Source organism: Bos grunniens, chromosome 16 (assembly GCF_055505025.1).
Source record: "Bos grunniens cultivar Pamir isolate PY7600 chromosome 16, Bosgru_T2T1.0, whole genome shotgun sequence".
Lineage (NCBI taxonomy): Eukaryota > Metazoa > Chordata > Mammalia > Artiodactyla > Bovidae > Bos > Bos grunniens.
In genome coordinates, this window is record NC_141180.1 from 29,874,069 (window position 1) to 29,893,060 (window position 18,992).

At 57.3% G+C, this 18,992-nt stretch overlaps 3 protein-coding genes across 28 annotated transcripts; 2 read left to right on the forward strand and 1 right to left on the reverse strand.

The window, feature by feature from the left end:
* The first annotated feature begins 93 nt into the window (after nucleotides 1-93).
* On the forward strand, nucleotides 94-3,533 carry PUSL1 (pseudouridine synthase like 1). Of its 15 annotated transcripts, none has more exons than XM_086344002.1 (8): nucleotides 94-595; nucleotides 857-914; nucleotides 1,007-1,194; nucleotides 1,330-1,479; nucleotides 1,562-1,732; nucleotides 2,347-2,401; nucleotides 2,482-2,644; nucleotides 2,972-3,305. In XM_086344002.1, exons 1-8 carry the CDS (start codon nucleotides 531-533, stop codon nucleotides 2,974-2,976), a joined length of 855 nt encoding a protein of 284 aa, XP_086200128.1. In that variant the 5' UTR covers nucleotides 94-530; the 3' UTR covers nucleotides 2,977-3,305. The 15 variants fall into 15 exon arrangements, 12 of the variants coding, with proteins under 12 accessions (XP_086200128.1, XP_086200126.1, XP_086200125.1 ...); XR_015143311.1 differs by having other exon boundaries at nucleotides 113-595; nucleotides 2,482-2,767; nucleotides 2,995-3,305; XM_086344000.1 differs by having other exon boundaries at nucleotides 113-595; nucleotides 2,995-3,305.
* On the reverse strand, nucleotides 3,212-13,528 carry INTS11 (integrator complex subunit 11). 2 transcript variants are annotated; one of them, XR_015143308.1, is made up of 17 exons: nucleotides 13,387-13,528; nucleotides 12,424-12,521; nucleotides 11,931-12,004; nucleotides 11,414-11,642; nucleotides 6,738-6,836; nucleotides 6,619-6,653; nucleotides 6,223-6,361; nucleotides 5,741-5,805; nucleotides 5,391-5,580; nucleotides 5,148-5,231; nucleotides 4,674-4,763; nucleotides 4,393-4,568; nucleotides 4,205-4,312; nucleotides 4,045-4,106; nucleotides 3,833-3,975; nucleotides 3,621-3,750; nucleotides 3,212-3,531 (listed from the first exon to the last, which is right to left on the reverse strand). XR_015143308.1 is itself a non-coding variant. In XM_086343987.1 (17 exons), the coding sequence occupies exons 1-17, from the start codon at nucleotides 13,412-13,414 to the stop codon at nucleotides 3,469-3,471; spliced, it is 1,800 nt and encodes a 599-aa protein (XP_086200113.1). In that variant the 5' UTR covers nucleotides 13,415-13,528; the 3' UTR covers nucleotides 3,212-3,468. The 2 variants fall into 2 exon arrangements, 1 of the variants encoding a protein (XP_086200113.1); XM_086343987.1 differs by having other exon boundaries at nucleotides 4,406-4,568.
* A 91-nt stretch (nucleotides 13,529-13,619) lies between these two features.
* On the forward strand, nucleotides 13,620-17,501 carry CPTP (ceramide-1-phosphate transfer protein). 11 transcript variants are annotated; one of them, XM_086344026.1, is made up of 4 exons: nucleotides 14,677-14,728; nucleotides 15,341-15,432; nucleotides 15,686-15,819; nucleotides 15,961-17,501. In XM_086344026.1, the coding sequence occupies exons 2-4, from the start codon at nucleotides 15,406-15,408 to the stop codon at nucleotides 16,481-16,483; spliced, it is 684 nt and encodes a 227-aa protein (XP_086200152.1). In that variant the 5' UTR covers nucleotides 14,677-14,728; nucleotides 15,341-15,405; the 3' UTR covers nucleotides 16,484-17,501. The 11 variants fall into 11 exon arrangements, with proteins under 11 accessions (XP_086200156.1, XP_086200153.1, XP_086200157.1 ...); XM_086344030.1 differs by lacking the exons at nucleotides 14,677-14,728; nucleotides 15,341-15,432 and adding an exon at nucleotides 13,620-13,707 and having other exon boundaries at nucleotides 15,686-15,877; XM_086344027.1 differs by lacking the exons at nucleotides 14,677-14,728; nucleotides 15,341-15,432 and adding an exon at nucleotides 13,620-13,707.
* The last annotated feature ends 1,491 nt before the right edge of the window (nucleotides 17,502-18,992 follow it).

The window sequence follows — 18,992 nt, forward strand, 5'->3', positions numbered from 1 at the left end:
GAGCGTCGCTAAAGTCCTCCGTCCGCGCGCGCCGCCCGCTGTCACCGCCGGGGAGCGTCGCCAAACGCTCCGACGTCCCGCCCCCTTCGTCCCGGCAGCGGGTCGGAAGAGTGGATGGGGCCAGTAGCAGTCTCAGGAGCCGCTGGGCCGCGCGCGCTCCTGCGATTCGGCCTTAGGCAACCTGGGGGATTGGCAACATGCGCTCATCCGGACCGCGGCGGGAGGATTGGGGTGGGTGCTAGTGGGGTGGGCGCGGGAGCTTGCGGGTCTGCGAGAGGCTGCGGCGGCGTTTCCCCTGGGTGGGGACTTTGCATCCGCTCCCTAAGTCTAGTCCCGCCTCGGCTCCCCAGCCCTGGGCAGCCTTGCTAGGCTGTCTGGGCGGGGCGAGAGCACAGGCGCAAGCGCCGGAGCGGCCAGGGGGCGTAGACAGACGGGGTGCGCGCGCGCGTAGCCCCACGTGCGGTCCCAATCTGCCTGGCTCTCCGCCTGTCCCGCTCAGCTCCTGCGGCTCCACCTTGTCCAGTCTGGCTATGGGCGCGGGCTCGGTGCCGGCGCGCTACCTCGTGTACTTCCAGTACTTGGGAACGGACTTTAAGTACGTCCTCTGAGCCTCCTACCCGTGCCCGCGACCCCCTCGTGGAGCCCGGCGCCGCGGGGAGCACCCAAGCTCGAGCCGGAAAGCAGCCGAGGACTGGCGCCCGAGGGGATGGCAGAGGCTGAGTTTAGGGTCCTCACCTCCGGCCTCCGGCCCGGGCAGCCAGGGCGGAACGGCCGCCTTTGATCACAGTGGGCGGGGCGGGCGGGGCCCCGGGCTAAGCAGCCTCCGCGCTCTAACTTCCACCTTCCCTGCCCGCAGCGGGGTCGCGGCCGTCAGGGGCGTCCAGCGCGCCGTCGGAGTCCAGAACTACCTAGAGGTGAGCTCCAGGCCCGTGCCCGGGAGGGAGGAGGGCGACCCCGGGGAGAGGCAGATGGGAGCCCGGCCCATCTGTATCTTATACACCCCTAGGAGGCCGCAGAGCGGCTGAACTCGGTGATGCCGGTAAAGTTCACCATTTCCAGCCGCACGGATGCTGGGGTCCACGCCCTAAGTAACGCGGCGCACCTGGACATCCAGCGCCGCTCAGACCTGCCACCCTTCTCCCCTGAGGTCCTGACGGAAGCCCTCAACACCCACCTGAAGCACCCTGCAATCAGGTGAGCACCGCTCTCCTGGGATCGTACACTATGGTAGAGGCGGGAGGTGAGGACAGAACTCCTTGGAGTGATGGGGGAGATGCCAAGGTGTCACATCGCTGCGGCAGGGGGTCATTCCTGGTCTCGCTCCCACAGGGTGCTACAGGCCTTCCGTGTACCCAGCCACTTCCATGCCCGCCATGCAGCCATATCCAGGACCTACCTGTACCGCCTAGCTACCGGCTGCCCCAGGCCTGACAGGCTGCCTGTATTTGAACGAAACCGGTGCTGGGCGCTTCAGGCACAGTGAGTGGTTTGAGTGAGCAGGGGCTTGCCAGGCCTGCCTGGCCAGCCATTCGCTCCTGACCACTCATTTGGCTCCCTGCAGCTGCTTGGATGTGGCTGCCATGCAGGAAGCCGCCCAGCACCTCCTGGGGACACATGACTTCAGTGCCTTCCAGTCGGCTGGCAGCCCAGCCTCCAGCCCGGTGCGCACCTTGCGCCGGGCCTCTGTGTCCCCCGACCCCACCAGCCCCTTTGTCCTCCCCGAGGAAAGCAGGTGAGAAGAGCAGCCTGCACTCCGGTCTGGAGGCTGCAAAGGCTAGATTTAGCTCCAGAACCTTCCCTAGTGCTGCACTTGGGGCTCCCTGGGTACCCACCCATCCAGCTTCTGGGAAGAAGAGGGTGGCTGTCAGCCATGGTGTGGGCCTGCTGGACCCATGAGCCTCCTGGACCCATGAGCCTCGGTCCGGAAGGCAGAGCTCACCAACTCAGACGAATCCTGGTGGTCAAGGACAAGGTTCTCCTGGGGGAGAAACACCAGGCCAGTGGTTCTGGTCTAGGCTGACAAGGGTTGTTTCTACTGCCCCCCACCTCACCCCACCCTCACTGTCCCAGGGCCTCCAGCCATCCAGCAGCTACTGGATTCCAGAGCCTTCCCAGTTAGGCCCAGCCTCCAGCTCCTGCTGAAGAGCCCAGGGCTGCCTTACAGTTGCCTCTGAGCTCACACCAGGACCTCAGCCCCGACAGCTCTACAGTCACCTCACAAGCACCAGTCATCTGACTTTAGTCTCCCTTTCACTGGGCTCAATTACAGTAAAGCAGGAGGGGGGTGGCATTTGGACCCCAGGGTGGGAAGCCATAGGTCACACTGTGAGGTGTCTGTGTCTGCAGGCAGTTGCAGTTCTGGAGCATGGAGTTTGAGAGCCAGTCCTTCCTGTACAAACAGGTGAGCTCCAGCCTGGGGTCTTCCCTGGGGGTGGGGCCTGGGGCTTGAGCAGCTGCAGCAGTGTTTGCTTTGGGTCACAGGTGCGGAGAATGACTGCTGTACTTGTAGCCGTGGGGCTGGGGGCTTTGATGCCTGCTCAGGTGAAAGCCATTCTGGAGAGCCGGGACCCCCTGGGGAAACACCAGTCCCGTGTGGCCCCTGCCCATGGCTTGTTCTTGAAGTCAGTGCTCTACGAAGGCCTTGGTAAGAGGAAGTGACCTGAGGAGGTCCCTGCTTGTACCCTGACTGGCTGACCCTGCCCAAGGTTGAGCCTTCACCAGAAGAAGGGTGCTTGGTGGCAGTGCCATACCCCAGGAAAGCCCAAAGGCAGGTAGCCTGGAGTGGGTGCCATAGCCCCTCAGCCAATCCCCGTCCTGACCTGGCCCTGGGTGGTGGAGGCGGGGAGGGAAGCTGAGAGGATCCAGTCGGCAGCACTGGGTGGAGGGACTTGAACTCTGGGGCAAAGGCAGGGGCTCTGCAGTTCCATGGAAGGCTCTCGCCTGGCCCTTGTAGGGACCTTCTTGCCCCCAGGATGACCTGGGGTCTGTCCATAGGTCCCACCTCCATGCAGCCTCCTCGCAGGCCCTCAGAGACCCAGTACAGAAGTCACAGGTAACCCTCTGCTGCTCCGCTGCTTGACCCTGCCCTGCACTGTGCAGCAACCACAGCAAGCCTGTACCTGCCACAAGTCCCCACTTCCCTGGGCACCTGCCCAGGTGGGTTGCCACAGAGGAGTGGTGCAGGAGAAAGCATCAGAAAGGAAGACGCCCAGACAGCCTGTGGTGGTTTTTATTGGAGATCAACACCCCAAGAGCTCCCACCCATCTCCTGGGAGGCCAGGAGTAGAAATAAAAGGTGAAAAGCCTCCCAGATCCGTTTCTTTGGCCAAAAGCAGCCACTCGAGCAGGTACGTGGCCCTGTGTTCTCTACACAGATGAGCGATGGGATCTACACCCAAGGACACGGGGAAGACGGGGGCATAGACGGTCCTGGAGCACAAGCCAGGTCCCTCTACTGTCCACGGGGCTTCAGCTGGCCTGGGGCAGGCCCTTCTTGAGCAGAGATGTGAGGTAGCTTCCTAGCTCCTCGTCCTACAGCCACAGGCAAGAAGGGCTGTTGGTCTATCCCCCTGACCCGCCTGCCCCGGGTGATAGGGAGACCCAACCAGTCCTGCCCTCACCTGGTAGGTCCAGGAGACCAGTAGCACCTTGGTGCCTGGGTCCTCGGAGTGGGCAGCAGCCTGGACTAAGATGGACTCCACGGTCACGGAGCCGTCAGGAAGGTGCTGCACGCAGTGGTCCTTGAGGACACTGCAGGGAATCCCAGTGAGGCCCAGCCTGGCGCCCCCACGTGTGCCCTGCACCCATGGGGAAGGGCGGCCAGGACGCCTACCTCTTCAGGTGGTTGTACACGCGCATGGCCATCTCCTGCTCCTTGCGTGTGTCGTGCAGGTGTACACGGCAGGTGAAGCGCAGCTGGTGCTCGGCCAGGCCCAACTCCTTGAGGGCCTGCTCTGAGGACACGAGCCGGAAGTTCTGTGGGGGAAGAGTGGGTCAGAGCCGGCAGAGACAGCCCCCCAGCCCCATGGCGACTGCAGCACTCACACTGTCCTTCATGATCAGGGTGCCGTGCAAGAGCCGAGGCTTCTTGGCGTCAGGGAGCAGCCCTGTGGGGATGGGGCACTGGTTAGCACTGTGAATGGGGCCACCTGCCCAGCAGCTGCCCTGCCCCCCAACCCCCACCGCAGCTGGCCTTGCCACTCACCCTGTGCCATCTCCCGCTTCAGCAGCCCCAGTGAGATGCCCACAGGGATGCTGGGGCTTGTGGGCAGTGTCACCGTCTCGCCGTTGGCCGGCATGTAGCAGTTGACCCCTGGCCGGGAGATGGAGAGAGCCTCAGTCCAGGCTGGAGGGCCCCGCCTGCACCAGACCCCCCCACTCCCCTACCCTTGCCTGGACTGCCTACGGAATTCCTGCTCAATCTTCTGCTTCAGAAACTCCATCTTCTTGGCCTCGCCGTGCACCAGCAGCACATTCTCTGGCTCCGCCTGGCCCACCAGCTGCATGATGCCCTTGGCATCTGCGTGGGCACTGAAGGACATATACTCCACCTGCATCTTGACCTCCAGCTGTAACATCGCAGTATGTGGGCCATCAGCACAGGTGGTGGTTCCGAGGGCCTCCACCCACCCAAGTGGGATCCACAGGGCTGGTAGAGAGAGGTGAGGACTCACCACCTGCCGCCCCTCCATCTCCAGCTTGCGCTGCCCACTGAGGATCTTGTGACCCACGGTGCCCTGCACGCAGTAGCCAGGCATGATGACCTGTGGGAGGGAGGGATAGACGAGTGGCTCCCCTGCACCTCCTGCCTCGGGGCTTCCTCCTGGGACATTCCCCCCACCCACCCTTCTGCCCACCTGAACCTGAACCCTTGATGGAGGGCCCTCCCCTTCAGGGCCCACTGCAGACCCTGCAGAAGCAGGCTCAGTGGTCTCAGCACAAGCCCACCCAGGCCTGACCCCCATGATGGCGCTCAGGAAGCCAGGGGCTTTCCTGCCTGGTGCAGATGGTCCAAGACACAGTGAGAGTCAGCCTGGGTCAGACCCCAGGCACCAGCATGCCCAGCCTGCTCCTCCTAATGGCAGCAAGCCCCCAGCCAGGGCAGCCCCTGCCCCCAAGGAGCCAGCCCTGGGGCCCAGACCCCTCACCATGTTCTTCTCGTTCCCTGCCCACTTCCGGAAGATCTGTAGTGACTGGCCAGCATGCAGCATCCCCGGGGTTGCAAACACGACCTTCGGGGCAAATGTGGGGACAGTCAGGGCAGCAGATGCTCCCCCTACCCTCAGAGCCTTCTGCCCTCCCATCTTCCCAGCACAGAGGCACACTGCACCCTGCAAGCGAGCCTGAGCCTGGTGGAACTCCCTGCCCCCCCCAGCTGCACCAGGGCACACCATGGGTCCTGGGCTGTCAGCAAATGCCCGGTCAAAGGCCTTGATGTGCTTGAACTCGAACATGTTCCTCTGTACAAAGGTCTTCCGTATCTTCTGGTTGGTCCAGGGGATGAAGAGTTTGTAGTAGTGATTGGCCTTCTCTGTCAGGCCCGTGGAGAAGTAGATGGGGGCTTTCAGGTCCATGCGCTCCCTGCAGCCAGAACAGGGCATGGTGGGGAGACTGTGGAGCAGGGCCGGCCAGTGGCCCCCATGTGCCCTCAGCCTGGGTCAAGTCCAGTGCCAGGAAGGGTGTTCCCCCACCCACAGCTTGCAGCACAAGGCTTAAAACAACCATCTTGGGCTGCACCTACCAGAAGGTCTCCAGCAGGATGCAGAGCTCCTGAGCACGGCCCAGTGCAAACACAGGGATCAGCACCTGTGGGGTGGGGCTGTGAGGCCAGCTTGGGCAGGAACCCCTGGCCATGCTGTCCCCCTCCAACTGTGTCAAGCCCAAACCACACGGGCAGGCAGTCACTCCCTATGGCTGCCTTCTCAGAAGACCAGCCCTGCTGGCAGCTCTGGGGGCTTGAGGCCCTGTGACAATTGTGTGTAGCTCCTATTTTGTCCCAGCAAAACTGACCAGTGGTCAGCAGACACTCTGGCCAGCCCTTCACTGGGGTCTGAGGTATGAGGGGTGAATAAGCCCTGGCGGAAGGGTCTTCCCAGGGCTGAGCAAACCTTCCTCCCTCTGTCCCTACCCTGACCACATGCCGGAAAGCCAAAAGACCTGTGCAGCATGGCCGGGGCACATGTGGCAAGTCCCACCCGGGGCCCCTGCGCCCTCACCAGCTACCTTCCCACCGCGCTCCACGGTCTCGTGGACCTTCTTCAGGAAGTCTCGCTCCCTGCAGCGCTTGGAGTCCCGGATGGTGGTGGCATAGGTGGACTCTGTGATGAGCAGGCTGGGCCGGCACTTATCAATCCAGGCGGCGCTAGAACACAGGTGGGGGTGGCCAGAGGGGGACAGTCCACACGGGAGCTAGGCTGTACACGGCCACGGCCCTCCTGTACCCTCTGGCGGGCAGCCTGCCTTCTCTGCACAGGCCCAGGCCGCAACGCTTGAAGGGAGATAGGAGGACACCCAGGGGACAGTGATACAGACCACTCAGGTACCCGACACACCCCGCTGAGGGTCACTATACCCTTGCAGGGACCTCCATGAATGAAACAAATGCACAGGCCTGCTTACCCCAAATGCCGGTCTGGGGTCATGTTGTAGTCCCCCTGGCAAAGAATGTGGTGATGAGGAGGGGCCTCCTCCCTCTCCTCAACCAGGCAGCCCTTCCTGTGCCCCAAGTTTCCACTGACCGTGTACACCACAGACTCTGAGCCCACTTTAATCTGGAACATGGCGGCCCCCAACACATGGCCCGCATAGTAAGCCTTGATTTCCAGCTCATCGTCCACCTGCAGAGAAGAGGGCTGACCTCAGGTCTGTGGGCTGCACCGGTCAGAGGGCTGGGAGGTGGAGTCTGGGACATCATTCCAGCCTTTCACTATGCCAGTTTTTTTTCCATATGCAACATCCAGTTCTGGTCAGAAGCAACTGGACACAGGAAATGGGACAATAGGGAAGGAAAGAGGAGAAACAACAGTCTACAGAAGCAGACTCGAGGCACCTGGGGTTTTCAAGCACAGGCTTTAAAAGGATTGCTTTTAACACATTCAGAGAAAGAATTAAGAATATTAGCAAAAGACTAGAAACTATTAAATACAGTGGAAATCTTAAAATGAGAAAACTATAACCCAAATTAAGAATTCAATAGAGCCATACTACCCAAAGCAATCTACATAGTCAGTGCAATCCCTATTAAAATACTGAGGCTTTCCCGATGGCTCAGTGGTAAAAAAAAATCTGCCTGCCAATGCAGGAAATGCAAGAGATGCAGGTTTGATCCCTGGGTTGGGAAGATCCCTGGGAGGAGGAAATGGCAACTCACTCCAGTATTCTTGCCTGGAGAATCCCATGGACACAGGAGCCTGGTGGGCTGCAGTCCATAGGATCACACAGAGTTGGACATGACTGAGCAGCTGAGTACATAGCACATCAACATAACCATTTTTCACAGAACAAGAACAAATTTTTCACAGAACAAGAACAAATAATTTTAAAATTTGTGTGGAAACACAAAAGACCCTAAAAAGCCAAAAGAATCTTGACAAAGAACATAGCTGAAGGAATCACACTCCTCAATTTTAGACTATGCTGAAAAGCTACAATCATCAAATCTACATGGTAAACGGAGAGAAAAATGAAGAAAAACAGAACTGGAGTTATCAGGCTCCCTGACTTCAGACTACTACAAAGCTACAGTAATCAAAGCAATCTGATACTGGCACAAAAACAGAAATATAGATAAGTGGAGCAGGATAGAAAGTCTAGAAATAAACCCACACACTTACGGTCAATTAATCTATGACAAAGGAGGCAAGACCATACAATGGAGAAAAGAGAGTCTCTTTAATAAATGGTGCTGTAAACACTGGACAGATACATGTAAAAGAATAAAATTAAAACTTTAGCACCACATACAAAAATAAAACAGATTAAAGGCCTAAATGTTAAAGAGCAGACACCATAAAAGCCTTAGAAGAAAACAAAGACAGGATACTTTGCAGCATAAATAGCAGCAGTATCTTTTTGGATCCGTCTCCTAGAGTAATGGAAATAACAAATGTAAACAAATGGGACCTAAATTAAACTCAGAAGCTTTTGCACAGCAAAGGAAACCATAAACAAAACAAAAAGACAACCTACAGAATGGGAGAAAATATTTGCTTATGATGCAATCGACAAGGTATTAATCTCCAAAATACACAAACAGCTCATACAGCTCAATTATCAGAAAAACAACTCGGGACTTCCCTGGTTATCCAGTGGTTAAGAATCTGCCTGCTACTGCAGGGCACATGAGTTCAATCCCTGGTCCAAGAAGATTCCACTCGCTGCAGGGCATCTAAGCCCGTGCACTACAACTCCTGAGCCATGGGCCACAACTACTGAAGCTCTTGTGCTTAGCAACAAGAGAAGCCACTGCAAGAAGAAGCCAACACACTGCAACTAGAGAGTAGTCCCTGCTCACCACAACTAGCGAAAAGTCTATGCACAGTAACAAAGACCAGTGCAGCCAAAAACAAAAATTATTAAAAAAAAAAAAAAAAAAAAACCTCCAAAATCCAAAAATGGGCAGAAGATCTAAACAGACATTTCTCCAAAGAAGACATACAGCTGGCCAACATGCTCCTGAAAAGATACTTATCACTGCTAATTAACATAGAATTGCAACTTAAGACTACAATAAGGTACCACTTTACAAAAAAGTCTACAAATAATAAATAATACAGAGGATGTGGAGAAAAGGGAACCCTCCTATACTGTTGGTGGGAATGTAAATCGGTGCAGCCACTATGGAGAATGGTATGGAGGTTCCTCAAAAAGCCAGAATTAGAGTTGCCATATGATCCAGCAATCCTACTCCTGGGCATACATCCAGAGAAAACAGTAATTCGAAAAGATAACATGCACCCAAATGTTTACTGTTTACTATTTACAATAGCCAGGATATGGAATCAACCTAAATGCCCCTCAACAGATGAATGGATAAAGATGTGGTATACACAGACACACAGGACTACTACTCGTTTAAAAGATGAAATTTTGCCATTTATAGCAACATGGATGGACTTGGAAGGCATTATGCTAAGTGAGATAAGTCAGATGCAAAGACAAATACTGTATTGTATCACTTAATGTGTGATATATAAAAAAATACAACTAGTGAATGTAACAAAAACGAAACAAGGCTCACAGACATAGAGAACAAACTACTAGTAGGAAGAGGGAAGAGAGAAAAGGTGAGAAGCATGGGGGATTAAGAGGTACAGGCTCTTATGCATCAAATAAGTTACAAGGATACACTATACAGCACAGAGAAGAGCGCCAATATTTTACAATAACTATACATGAAGTGTAGCCTTTACTGATCTCCTAAAGGAAATCAGTCCTGAATATTCACTGGAAGGACTGATGCTGAAGCTGAAACTCCAATACTTTGGCCACCTGATGGGAAGAACTGCCTCACTGGAAAAGACCCTGATGCTGAGAAAGACTGAAGGCAGCAGGAGAAGGCGATGACAGAGGATGAGATGGTTGGATGGCATCACCGACTCAATGGACATGACTTTGAGCAAGCTCCAGGAGTTGGTGATGGACAGGGAAGCCTGGCATGCTGCAGTCCATGGGGTTGCAGAGAGTTGGACATGACTGAGCAACTGAAGTGAACTGACTGACACATGAAGTATAGCTTTTACAAACCATGAGTCACTGTACTGCAGTCCTGCAACATGTAATATTGTAATTCAATTATATTTCAACTTTAAAAAGAAAATTCAACAGATGAATTTAACAGCACATTATATACAACCAAGAAAAGAATTAATGAACTAAAATAAATAGAAAAGGCTATCCAGCATGAAATATAGACATGAGGACAATGGAGGGTCTGGAGGAGAAAGATCTCCATTCAGCCTGGAGGGAGCTGGGGGCAGCTCCAGGGCCTCACACCTGAGCAGGAAGGGAACAGGTGGAGCCAGCACAGCCACCTGCCAGTCTGCAGGAAAGGACAGAATCCCACAAGTCGCCCAAGAGAATTCTCCTACAAATAGCAGATGGAAGACTTGAGTCCTGGTAGTACCTGATGCCCTAGAATTCTGAACCTAAGGGAGAAAGTCTTTAATAATAAAGGCGAAATAAACCCATCTGCAGACAAATAAAGTTGAGAACATTCATCACCAGCAGATCCATACTGATGCTCTTCATTGCAAATATGAAGTGAAGAACATGGGAAGGAGCAGGGACACAGCTAGGGTAATGCAGATGGTACGTGGCAAATGGTGAGGGCCTTGGGGCCTCATAGGCTGACAGAATTAAAATCCTGCTATATGGAAACAAGAGCTGGTGAGTAGGAGAGGGGTAAGTGAATTTAAGATGCTCTGAGACGCTTTCATTGTCCAGGAAAGAGGCAAAAGTTCCAAGTACCTTAGAGCTGAGTTGTCATGGATGTGTTTTGTAATCTCTGCCACAAAAAGAATTACGAAAGAACATATAATTACTTACAAAATAAGAGGACAAATGGAGTTTTAAAGACTCAGTCCGGAAAAAGACAATAAAGGAAATAAAACATAGAACAGGATGAACAAACTGAAAGTAAACGGAAGAAGATACACCTAAATCCCAAATTATTACACGTGGACTGCACACCTCTCCTACAGGACAGGCCATCAGGTTGCATTAAACCCAAGCCGTGGAAAAGAGTCACATTTAAAATATGATGCAGAGGGACTTCCCTACTGGTCCAGTGGTTAAGACTCTGCACTTCCACAGCAAGGGGAGCAGGTCTGATCCTTGGTCAAGAAACTAAGATCCCACATGCTACACAGTGCAGCCAAAAAACAAAAATAAAATATGCAGCAGAAAGGATAAAAGTACTAAGAAGGGCAAGGATTCAAGGTGTGGGAGGGGCGAGCTTTCGCCAGAAAGGTAGACTCGAAAATAAAGCATTATTGAGGATACACAGAATGATTCAACTCGACAAAGGGTTCAACCTGAAAAATAAGATGACCCCAAATGTCAGACTCATGAAAACAAGCAAAACCTAGACTCTTGAGAAGAAGACAAATCCATAATCCTTGTTATAAATTTTACATTTGATGTCACTCGCCTGCCTCAAGTCTTACCCCTCCACCCTGAGTCAGTCCACTGCAGTGAGCCCACACTCTGGTCTCTGACCCACCCGGCCTGCTCCTATGTACTCAGATGGCACAGTGGCCCTCTTTGGCCTCTTCCACGCACTCAGGCAGAGCCAGGGAGTGGCAGGGGCCCTGCTCAGTGCTGGATCTGAGCTGGGCCCCACGCTCACCTTCTGCCTCCAAGGGTCCCTGGGATGGCAGCAGAGTGAGTTGGGGGCGGGTAGTGGGGGGCTGACCTGCACTGTCTGGTGGAGGTGGACGGCCACCACTTTCTTCATGCAGTCCTTGATCATCTGGGACGTGAAGAAGTTGGCCTCGCCCTTCTTGTCCACGGCAATTTTGCGGTAGTCCTCCAGCAGGATGGGGCAGATGGCTTGGGTGGGCTGGGTCATGTAGATCGGCCCATCGTAGCCCACCATCTCACTGAAGTAGGGGAGTGCCCCGCAGTGGTCCAGGTGGAAGTGGCTGCGGGCGCAGCACCAGTCAGCTGGATGCCCCCCAACCCCCCATTCAGCAACCCTACCGCCATTCCTCTGCTCACTGAGGGCCCACTGTGTGTCAGACACAGCCCTGAACGTGGAAGAGGGAGAGGGCAAAAGGGACTCAGGCCCAGGTGTCCAGCGACGCCACCAGCAGGCAGTTACTGTGGGATCAGCTTCACGTTCCAGGAAGGAACAGGAAGGGGCTCAGGGCAACACGAACCAGGATGCCACTTGGGTGGGTGGTTGGGTCTGGGGTGGGGAGGGCGCCCACCTGATGATCACGCAGTCCAGAAAGTCGGTCAGTCGGCCGCTGCGGGTGATGTAGGAAAAGTCGGGGAAGCGCCTCTGTGGGGGGAGAAGCAGAAGTGTCAGGATGCCGCCCACCCAGGGTTCAGGTGACTGTCGGGCAGCCAGGGCTGTGGGGACGGCCCCTGGGTCAGGGTGCAGTTGAGCCTGACATCCACACCCTGCAGGCCCACTGAGGCCACCAACTGCTCAGAACCCCTGAGCATGTAGGGCAGAGGTCAGGCTGCTGAGCCAGTACCTGAGAGCTGAGACCCCCAGCTGTGCCCTGGCTCCAGTACAGTCTGGCCCATGCAAGTGCTCCACCTGTTGGGTGACCGTGGGGGCTGCCCTCCTACCAGTGTCCACTTGCCCCCCTGTTCCCCCTCTGTAGTCAGAGCCTGAGACTCTGAGGCCCAGGTCCCTTGGTGACGACGCCGAGGAGCAGGCTGGATGCCAGGCATCCCACCCTCGAGACTCACATCGTCGCTGAAGCCCATGTGCATCCCACAGTCCAGCATGACGTTCTTGCCCGCAATGGACACCAAAATGCAGCTTCGGCCCACATCCTGGCCAGCCCCTGTATGGGAGGACCAGTCAGAGGCACGGCCATGCCCCCCTCTCTCCCACTGCCCGGCGAGGATTTGGGGTAAAAGAAGCAGTAAGAAGACAGGACTGTTCAAAAGTGAGCGGTGAGAAAGATGCCATAGGGGAAAAGAGGCTGGAAGGAGAACCCTGCAGAAGCCCCTGGAGAGGAACCAGGTGCGAGGACAGCGTGGGGCTGAAGTGGCCAGAGGGGAACCGGAGCCAACAGGTAGGAGAGGCGTGAGGGCACCTATGGCGGGGCGGGATGCGTGCTGTGCCCTGGTAGGCCAGGGGCTAGGCCACTGCAGCGGGAGGCTGGGTGGGCTATTCTGAGAGTGCACCACAGAAGAGAGCATGTAGAGCTGCGGGGGACAACACTGCTAGAAGACGCTGCGGACATATAGCCGTGGCAGGGGGGCAGGTTCCCGAAAAGCCCCTGGCACCTGTGCACAGAAACCCCGGCTGTTCCGATTCTGAGTGACCTGCTGTACCTCCTTCGCACCAATGTACTGTTTGGGCCTTTAAACTATGCACTTACATCTTCCGCAAAAGGCAAGCTGGGGGGCGGGGGGCGACGTTGGTTTTTGTTTTTAACGCTGCGCCGGTCAAGCAAAACAAGGTCTGACTGACGTGGGGTGAACGGCTCACGGGTAAACGGAGGCTGCAGGGAAGCGGGGCTCGAGACATATGGAACAGGTGGAAGGCAGCGAGTGCGCGAACGCAGAGGCAGGAAGAAGGTGCACTGAGCACCGGCGCTGGGAGGGGGGCCGCGCGGCGAGGAGGACACGTCCCGGGGTCCCCGGACCTCGGAGCCCCCAACCAGCCTTCTTCGGGCGCTCCCCGCGCCGCCCAGCACTCACCCAAGGGCGTGACCCTGATCTCGGGCATCCTGCCGGGCAAGCCAAGCGAGCGGGCGGGACCACCACGGTCCCACGAGACCCCGGGGCCCGCGACCGGGTCCCGGCCACGCGCACCTGATTCGCGGCTGCGCACTGCGCAGGCGCAATCCCAACGGCGCCAGTTTCCGGCGCGCCGGACGGAAACGCTGGCCCGCGCAACGGGCTTTCTGATTGGGCGGCTGGCAGCCAGTCCCGGGCGACGGGGCGGTGGAGCTGTGGCTGAGGTCCCGGCCGCCGGCCCCGCGGCTGCAGCGGCGGCACAGGTGAGCAGCGGAGGCGCAGGTGAGTGTGGCGCGACGGGCTCAAGGCGGCGCCGAGGAATCCTAGCTCAACCGAGCTGGGCCTGGGTCTTGCCGAGGGGTCGGAGCGGGACCCCCAGGCGTGGGAGGAGGCGGCCGAGGACCTGGCCTGGACCCCGAGCCCCTGTCCCCTCCCTAGGGACTCAGCTGGAGCAGGACCCGCGCAGGACAGGGGCCCCACCCTACCCGAGTGGGTCCCAGCCTGGCGCCACCTGGAGCCCCCTTCTCAGGCGAGATTTCCAGGACTTCCCCGCTCCCACCCTCTGGGCCTGGGGTGCCGGAGGGCCGCCCTCTTTTCCTGGGGACCTTCAGCTTGCCGTCAGTCTCAGGACGAGCCCTGACCTTGGGGCCATGGGCTGCCCCTGGGGGAGCCTTCGCGATTCCCTGCATCACCTCCCCGGAGCTGGCAGCCTGCCCGACCCCGCTGCGCCGCCACTGCCCTTCCTGTTGTTTCCAAGCTCTGAAAGGCTGCTGGCACCTCCCGTTGGCTGCTGGCTCAGGTTCCGGGCAGGAAGGCTAGGCCCACAGGATGGCTGGTGACCAGGAAGGTAGTCCTGAGGACCTCAGAGGCCATCTGTTTGGTGGACAGGACACTGAGGCCCTGAGAGAGGGGAGGGTTATGCTGAAAGCCTCCCAGTGTCTTCTTCCTGAGGTCAGGCACTGCTGTCCCCCACACCTGAAGACGGGGTGAGCTCACCACCGGGCACTCCACCTAGTGCCAGGCGTGTGACAAAGGCATAGGGCCTGCAGGGCCTCAGCACCCACTGGGCCCCATCAGAGGCTCCCAGCAACCTGGGTGGTGGGTAGGGCAGGATGTGCTGGCCCATTTTCCCTAAACCTGTGGGACAAGATCTTAGGTCAGTGCATGACTTGCCCATGGTATGGAAGGGATCCACGTGTGCTCTCTTGGCTGGGCTCTCACCACAGCTCAAATGGCCGCCTCCCATGCAGGCTCTCACAAGACTTCCAGCACTGAGGGCCCAGGAACCCCTGTGCCCAAAGGGGTAAGATCTTGTCCTGGACAATGAGATGAGACACAGCCTAGTCTCCAGGGCCCATCAGAGCCACACCACATTGCAGCCCTGGGCACGCAGGGAGGCAGGGGCTGGGGTGTCCAGGAGCACCTGCTAACCTTGGGCACTTGAGTGGCATGACTATGGGAATGCCAGCAGAATCTAGAGGAGTTCTGTGGCCTGGGGCACTTCTGGAGTCCCTGGGAGCGGGGGAAGGCCTATGTCCAGCCTTCCTTCTGTGTGGGACATGACATCTCCTTGCCCTCTTCCTACATTCTCACCGGGCTCCAGTTACTGTAGGGGTGGAATATCTGGTGTCTGTCCTCTGGCAAACGCTGACCCCACAGCCTCTGTTCTGGGTTTTGGGATATAGCTGCAAGCATGGAAGGGCATGACGCCCCCCCTGCTTCCGCCCACAGTCTGTCTCTCCGTGGTTCTCATCCTTTTACTTGCTTCGTTGGACTTCCTGTCTTTGTTAAAAACCACACACGCACACACCCACCACGAGGATGTCATCCCAGTGGGCTGGGCTGTTGGTTGCACTCACAGTGCACCCAGGTGGCTGCCTGGCTGTGCGTGGGGACTCAGCAAATACTTCTCCAGTTAGTAGGAACAGACACACCCTGGAGAGACACAGACTGTAAACAAGCAAGAAAACCTGAGCACAGATGCTTTCCACAAGTGAGATGTATCAGGTTTGAGAAGGCTGAGTTATGGGGGGCCATGCTGAAAGCAAAGGGTCCTGCTGTGGCCCAAGCAGAGCAAGGTGGCTTCTGGGGAGGAGGGGCTGACCTGGGGGTGGGAGTCCTCATGGGTTTTCACTGGGGAGCCATGGGATCCCAGCTGTTTCTTTCCAACTGCCTCTACTCCCCCTCCCCAAAATAATGACCCAAAGAGGAGCCTTCTTACTGGGAGACAACCCACAGCCCAACCCCCTGTGTGTTCCAGCTCCTGTTGAAAATGGATGACTTGGAGTCAGAGTTCAATCTGAAAGTCGTCCTGGTCAGTTTCAAGCAGTGTCTCAATGAGAAGGAGGAGGTGCTACTGGAATACTACCTCGCTGGCTGGAGGGGGCTGGTCAGGTGCGCGAGGGGCTTCCCCGGCCACACGTCCTACCTGTATCCCGTCGGCCCAGTGCAGGTCGGCCATACTCACTTGCGGCCCAGGAGGTGGGAGTGGTCTCGCCCACACCCAGGCTGAGAGTGCCTGCTCTCTTCCTGCAGGTTCCTGAATAGTCTGGGCACCATCTTCTCATTCATCTCCAAGGATGTCGTGACAAAGCTGCAGATCATGGACCAGCTGCGAAGCGGCCCCCAACAGGAGCACTACAGCAGCCTGCAGGCCATGGTTGCCTACGAAGTGGGCAACCAACTGGTGGACCTGGAGCGGCGCTCACGCCACCCTGACTCAGGCTGCCGGACGGTGCTCCGGCTACACCGTGCGCTGCGCTGGCTGCAGCTCTTCCTGGAAGGTGTCCGCACAAGCCCTGAGGATGCACGCACCTCCGTACTCTGCACCGACTCCTACAACGCCTCGCTGGCCACCTACCACCCCTGGATCATCCGCCGGGCTGTCACTGTGGCCTTCTGTGCGCTGCCCACACGCAAGGTCTTCTTGGAGTCCATGAATGTTGGGTCCTCCGAACAGGCTGTGGAGATGCTAAATGAGGCCCTGCCCTTTATCGAGCATGTCTACAACATCTCCCAGAAGCTGTATGCCGAGCACGCCCTACTGGACCTGCCATAGGGGCTGGCGGACCCACGTGGGGTGGGCTTCCCCTGATCCAGAGGTGGGCAGGGCAGCCAGGACCCGTCAGTCCCACCATGGAACTTTCTGGGCTCCCCTGTGAGCTGAGCTTGTCAGGAGCCACTCAGATTGTGCACATGGGCCACAGACGGGCTTCAACAGAGAAGGCAGTCACTGGCCATCTGCTCTGTACCCGACCTCTCCCTTGCCCAGGAGTCTCATTTTTACCCTCTACCAAGTTACACCCATGTAGTTAGGCCTCTTCTGGGTGGGTGAAGTGCTGGAGGTGGGGGGCAGGAAGGATCAGTGTTCATGGAAAAGCTGCCCCTATTTGGGGGTCAAGTCTGTGGGCTGGGGAAGTCACAGGGCCCTGGATGTAGTGTTTGCCCACCTGGGCTGTCTTGAGCCTTCTATATCAGCTAGCTGACCCCAGAACAGGGAGAAAACCCCTGGGCAGGGGTCAGCTCTGCGGGATTTCTCCCTGCCTCTGGCCTCCTCCTTAGCTAGAGGTGCACATGTCCTTGGCTGTGATAGCAGGACCTGAAGCCCCGAGGGAAGGCCTGCTCTGCTTCCACTGCCCTGCAGGCACACACGGCCTCCTGCAGCCTCAAGTCTGCACAGCACAGTCCTGGATGAGAATCCCAGAAGCCCAGGACTCCTGGGCCAGCGCTCGCTTCTGCCTCCTCAGCGTCCACACATCCAGATGCTGTGTCCCCTCTTCCTGGCCCCATACTGCTCTGTCCCCATGTAGCTCAGGAGACCTAGAATGACATAACACGGGAGGGAGCCTGAGCCACTTCACCTTGGTGACAGGCTGACAGGTGACCACACCCAGCCTGGCCATCATCCAGTGATTGGGGGTCTGGTCCCACCCACTTCCTCTTTGCAAGCCCAGGATGTCAGGTGCCAAGGGGACAGTATCCACCAAGAGCAAATGTGTGTAAGTATGAGCTTTCAGGGACCCTAGGCGCTGTAATACAGGTGATGGCTTTTCCAAAATAAACAAATTGCACTTACAGAATGAAGTACTGCGCTCCAGGACAAGGGTGCTGCCAGGCCATCAGGGCATTGTCAACCACAGGGGCATGAGGCATGTCCTTGCCAGTGTTGGGGTCCTTCCCATCTCTGTGCAAGATTGGTCCCTCAACCAGTGCCAAGGTCTGAATTATCTTCGTTGGACAGGTGAGAAGACTGAGTCACAGAATCACCTGAGTGGCTGAGTTGGAAGTGCAGATCTGAGGTCAGCTACCTCCCCTGTAGAGAGAGGAAAATCTGCCGAGCTGCAGCCAGTGGAGAGGCTGCTCTGTGCAGGGCCGTGGTCTGGACAGAAAGAGGACGCGTGTCAGGCAGGGTCCTCACAGACGCTGCCTGATGGCCAGAGCTGAACAGCAGCGCCCAGCACAAGCCACTTCCTGGTCTGCTGCTGCACCCTGTCCAGCTCTGGCCATACCCATGGGGGCCAGAGCCTAGAAGGTTACTGACAAAGGCCAGAGAGTAAGGGCTGCACGTGTGCCTGTGTGCATACATGGGTGCTGGTGTAGGCACTGTGTGTGTGGTGTGCGTTCTGTGTGTGCTGTGCCTCGTGCGCCCTCCCTAAGGGTGTGTAGTGCGTGTGTGTGTGTGTGGTGAGCGTGCCGTCCATGTGTGCCCCCCCCAAGGCCATAGTTTCAGGCAAAGACCAGGTTCCTAGACCAATTCCGTGAACGTCTGCCAGACGCCACTGCACCCTGAAGGGCATCTCTAGCCTCCCCCAGCTCCCTTGGGTGCCTGTGGCCTGGTGTCAGTGAGGCCCCCAGACCCAGACTTGGGGAGACCAGTCCCCGGGCACCCAGTGGCTAAGCAGGAGCCACCAGCCTGGGCCTCAGGTCCATTGCCACACCTGGTGCTGGTATGACTGCTGCAGCCCATTTGGTTACAGCATTTCCTCCCTTGTTTGCATGCCTCCCCACCCAGGCCCAGCTGTGAGCTCTGTCCCTGAAGGAAGGCACCTGCCCTCTGAAACCTTGTGGCCTCCGAATCTTCTAGGCCACAGACCCTCAAGGTGCACTGTTCCCAGGCAGGCTGAGGCCATGACCCCCACCTCGGGACCCTCCCCACCCAGTCATGGGTGAGAGCCATGCTGGCCAGCCATCCACTGTACTTTTGGTTGCAGGGCTGTGCGATACCCCCCTCAGGCTGCCCCTGGGCTTGCAGTCCACCCTGCTCCACCCCGACTATAGACAGTGCCTCCCTGGGCTGGGGGGATGGTGTGCTGCCCCACTGGCACCTCCATGACTGTCTCACATCAGCTGGAGACTCCAGGGCAACCCCTGCAGAACAGGTGGGTACCAGGGGTTTGGACACAGGTAGCAACGTCATGGGCAGTAGCTTCCTAGAGCCTGCCTGCCCAGGTCACCATCATCCAGAGGGCCTGTTGGTGCCATCAGGATAAGCCCAACGTGAGTACACCTGAGAGGCCCAGGAGGTGGGGGCGACTCCAGGGCCCCAAGGAGGCAGGTGAGCAGGCAAG

Coding starts and splice junctions, on each gene's coding strand:
- PUSL1 (XM_086343999.1), top strand. CDS start 531: ATGGGCGCGGGCTCGGTGCCGGCGCGCTACCTCGTGTACTTCCAGTAC. Junction 596..856: donor TACTTGGGAACGGACTTTAA/GTACGTCCTCTG, acceptor CCCTGCCCGCAG/CGGGGTCGCGGCCGTCAGGG. Junction 1,733..2,346: donor GTCCTCCCCGAGGAAAGCAG/GTGAGAAGAGCA, acceptor CTGTGTCTGCAG/GCAGTTGCAGTTCTGGAGCA.
- CPTP (XM_086344026.1), top strand. CDS start 15,406: ATGCTTTCCACAAGTGAGATGTATCAG. Junction 15,433..15,685: donor CCACAAGTGAGATGTATCAG/GTTTGAGAAGGC, acceptor TGTGTGTTCCAG/CTCCTGTTGAAAATGGATGA. Junction 15,820..15,960: donor GGCTGGAGGGGGCTGGTCAG/GTGCGCGAGGGG, acceptor CTCTTCCTGCAG/GTTCCTGAATAGTCTGGGCA.
- INTS11 (XM_086343987.1), bottom strand. CDS start 13,414: ATGCCCGAGATCAGGGTCACGCCCTTGG. Junction 6,837..11,413: donor ACCTCCACCAGACAGTGCAG/GTCAGCCCCCCA, acceptor TCTTCTCTGCAG/GTGGACGATGAGCTGGAAAT. Junction 5,806..6,222: donor CCGTGGAGCGCGGTGGGAAG/GTAGCTGGTGAG, acceptor CCCACCCCACAG/GTGCTGATCCCTGTGTTTGC.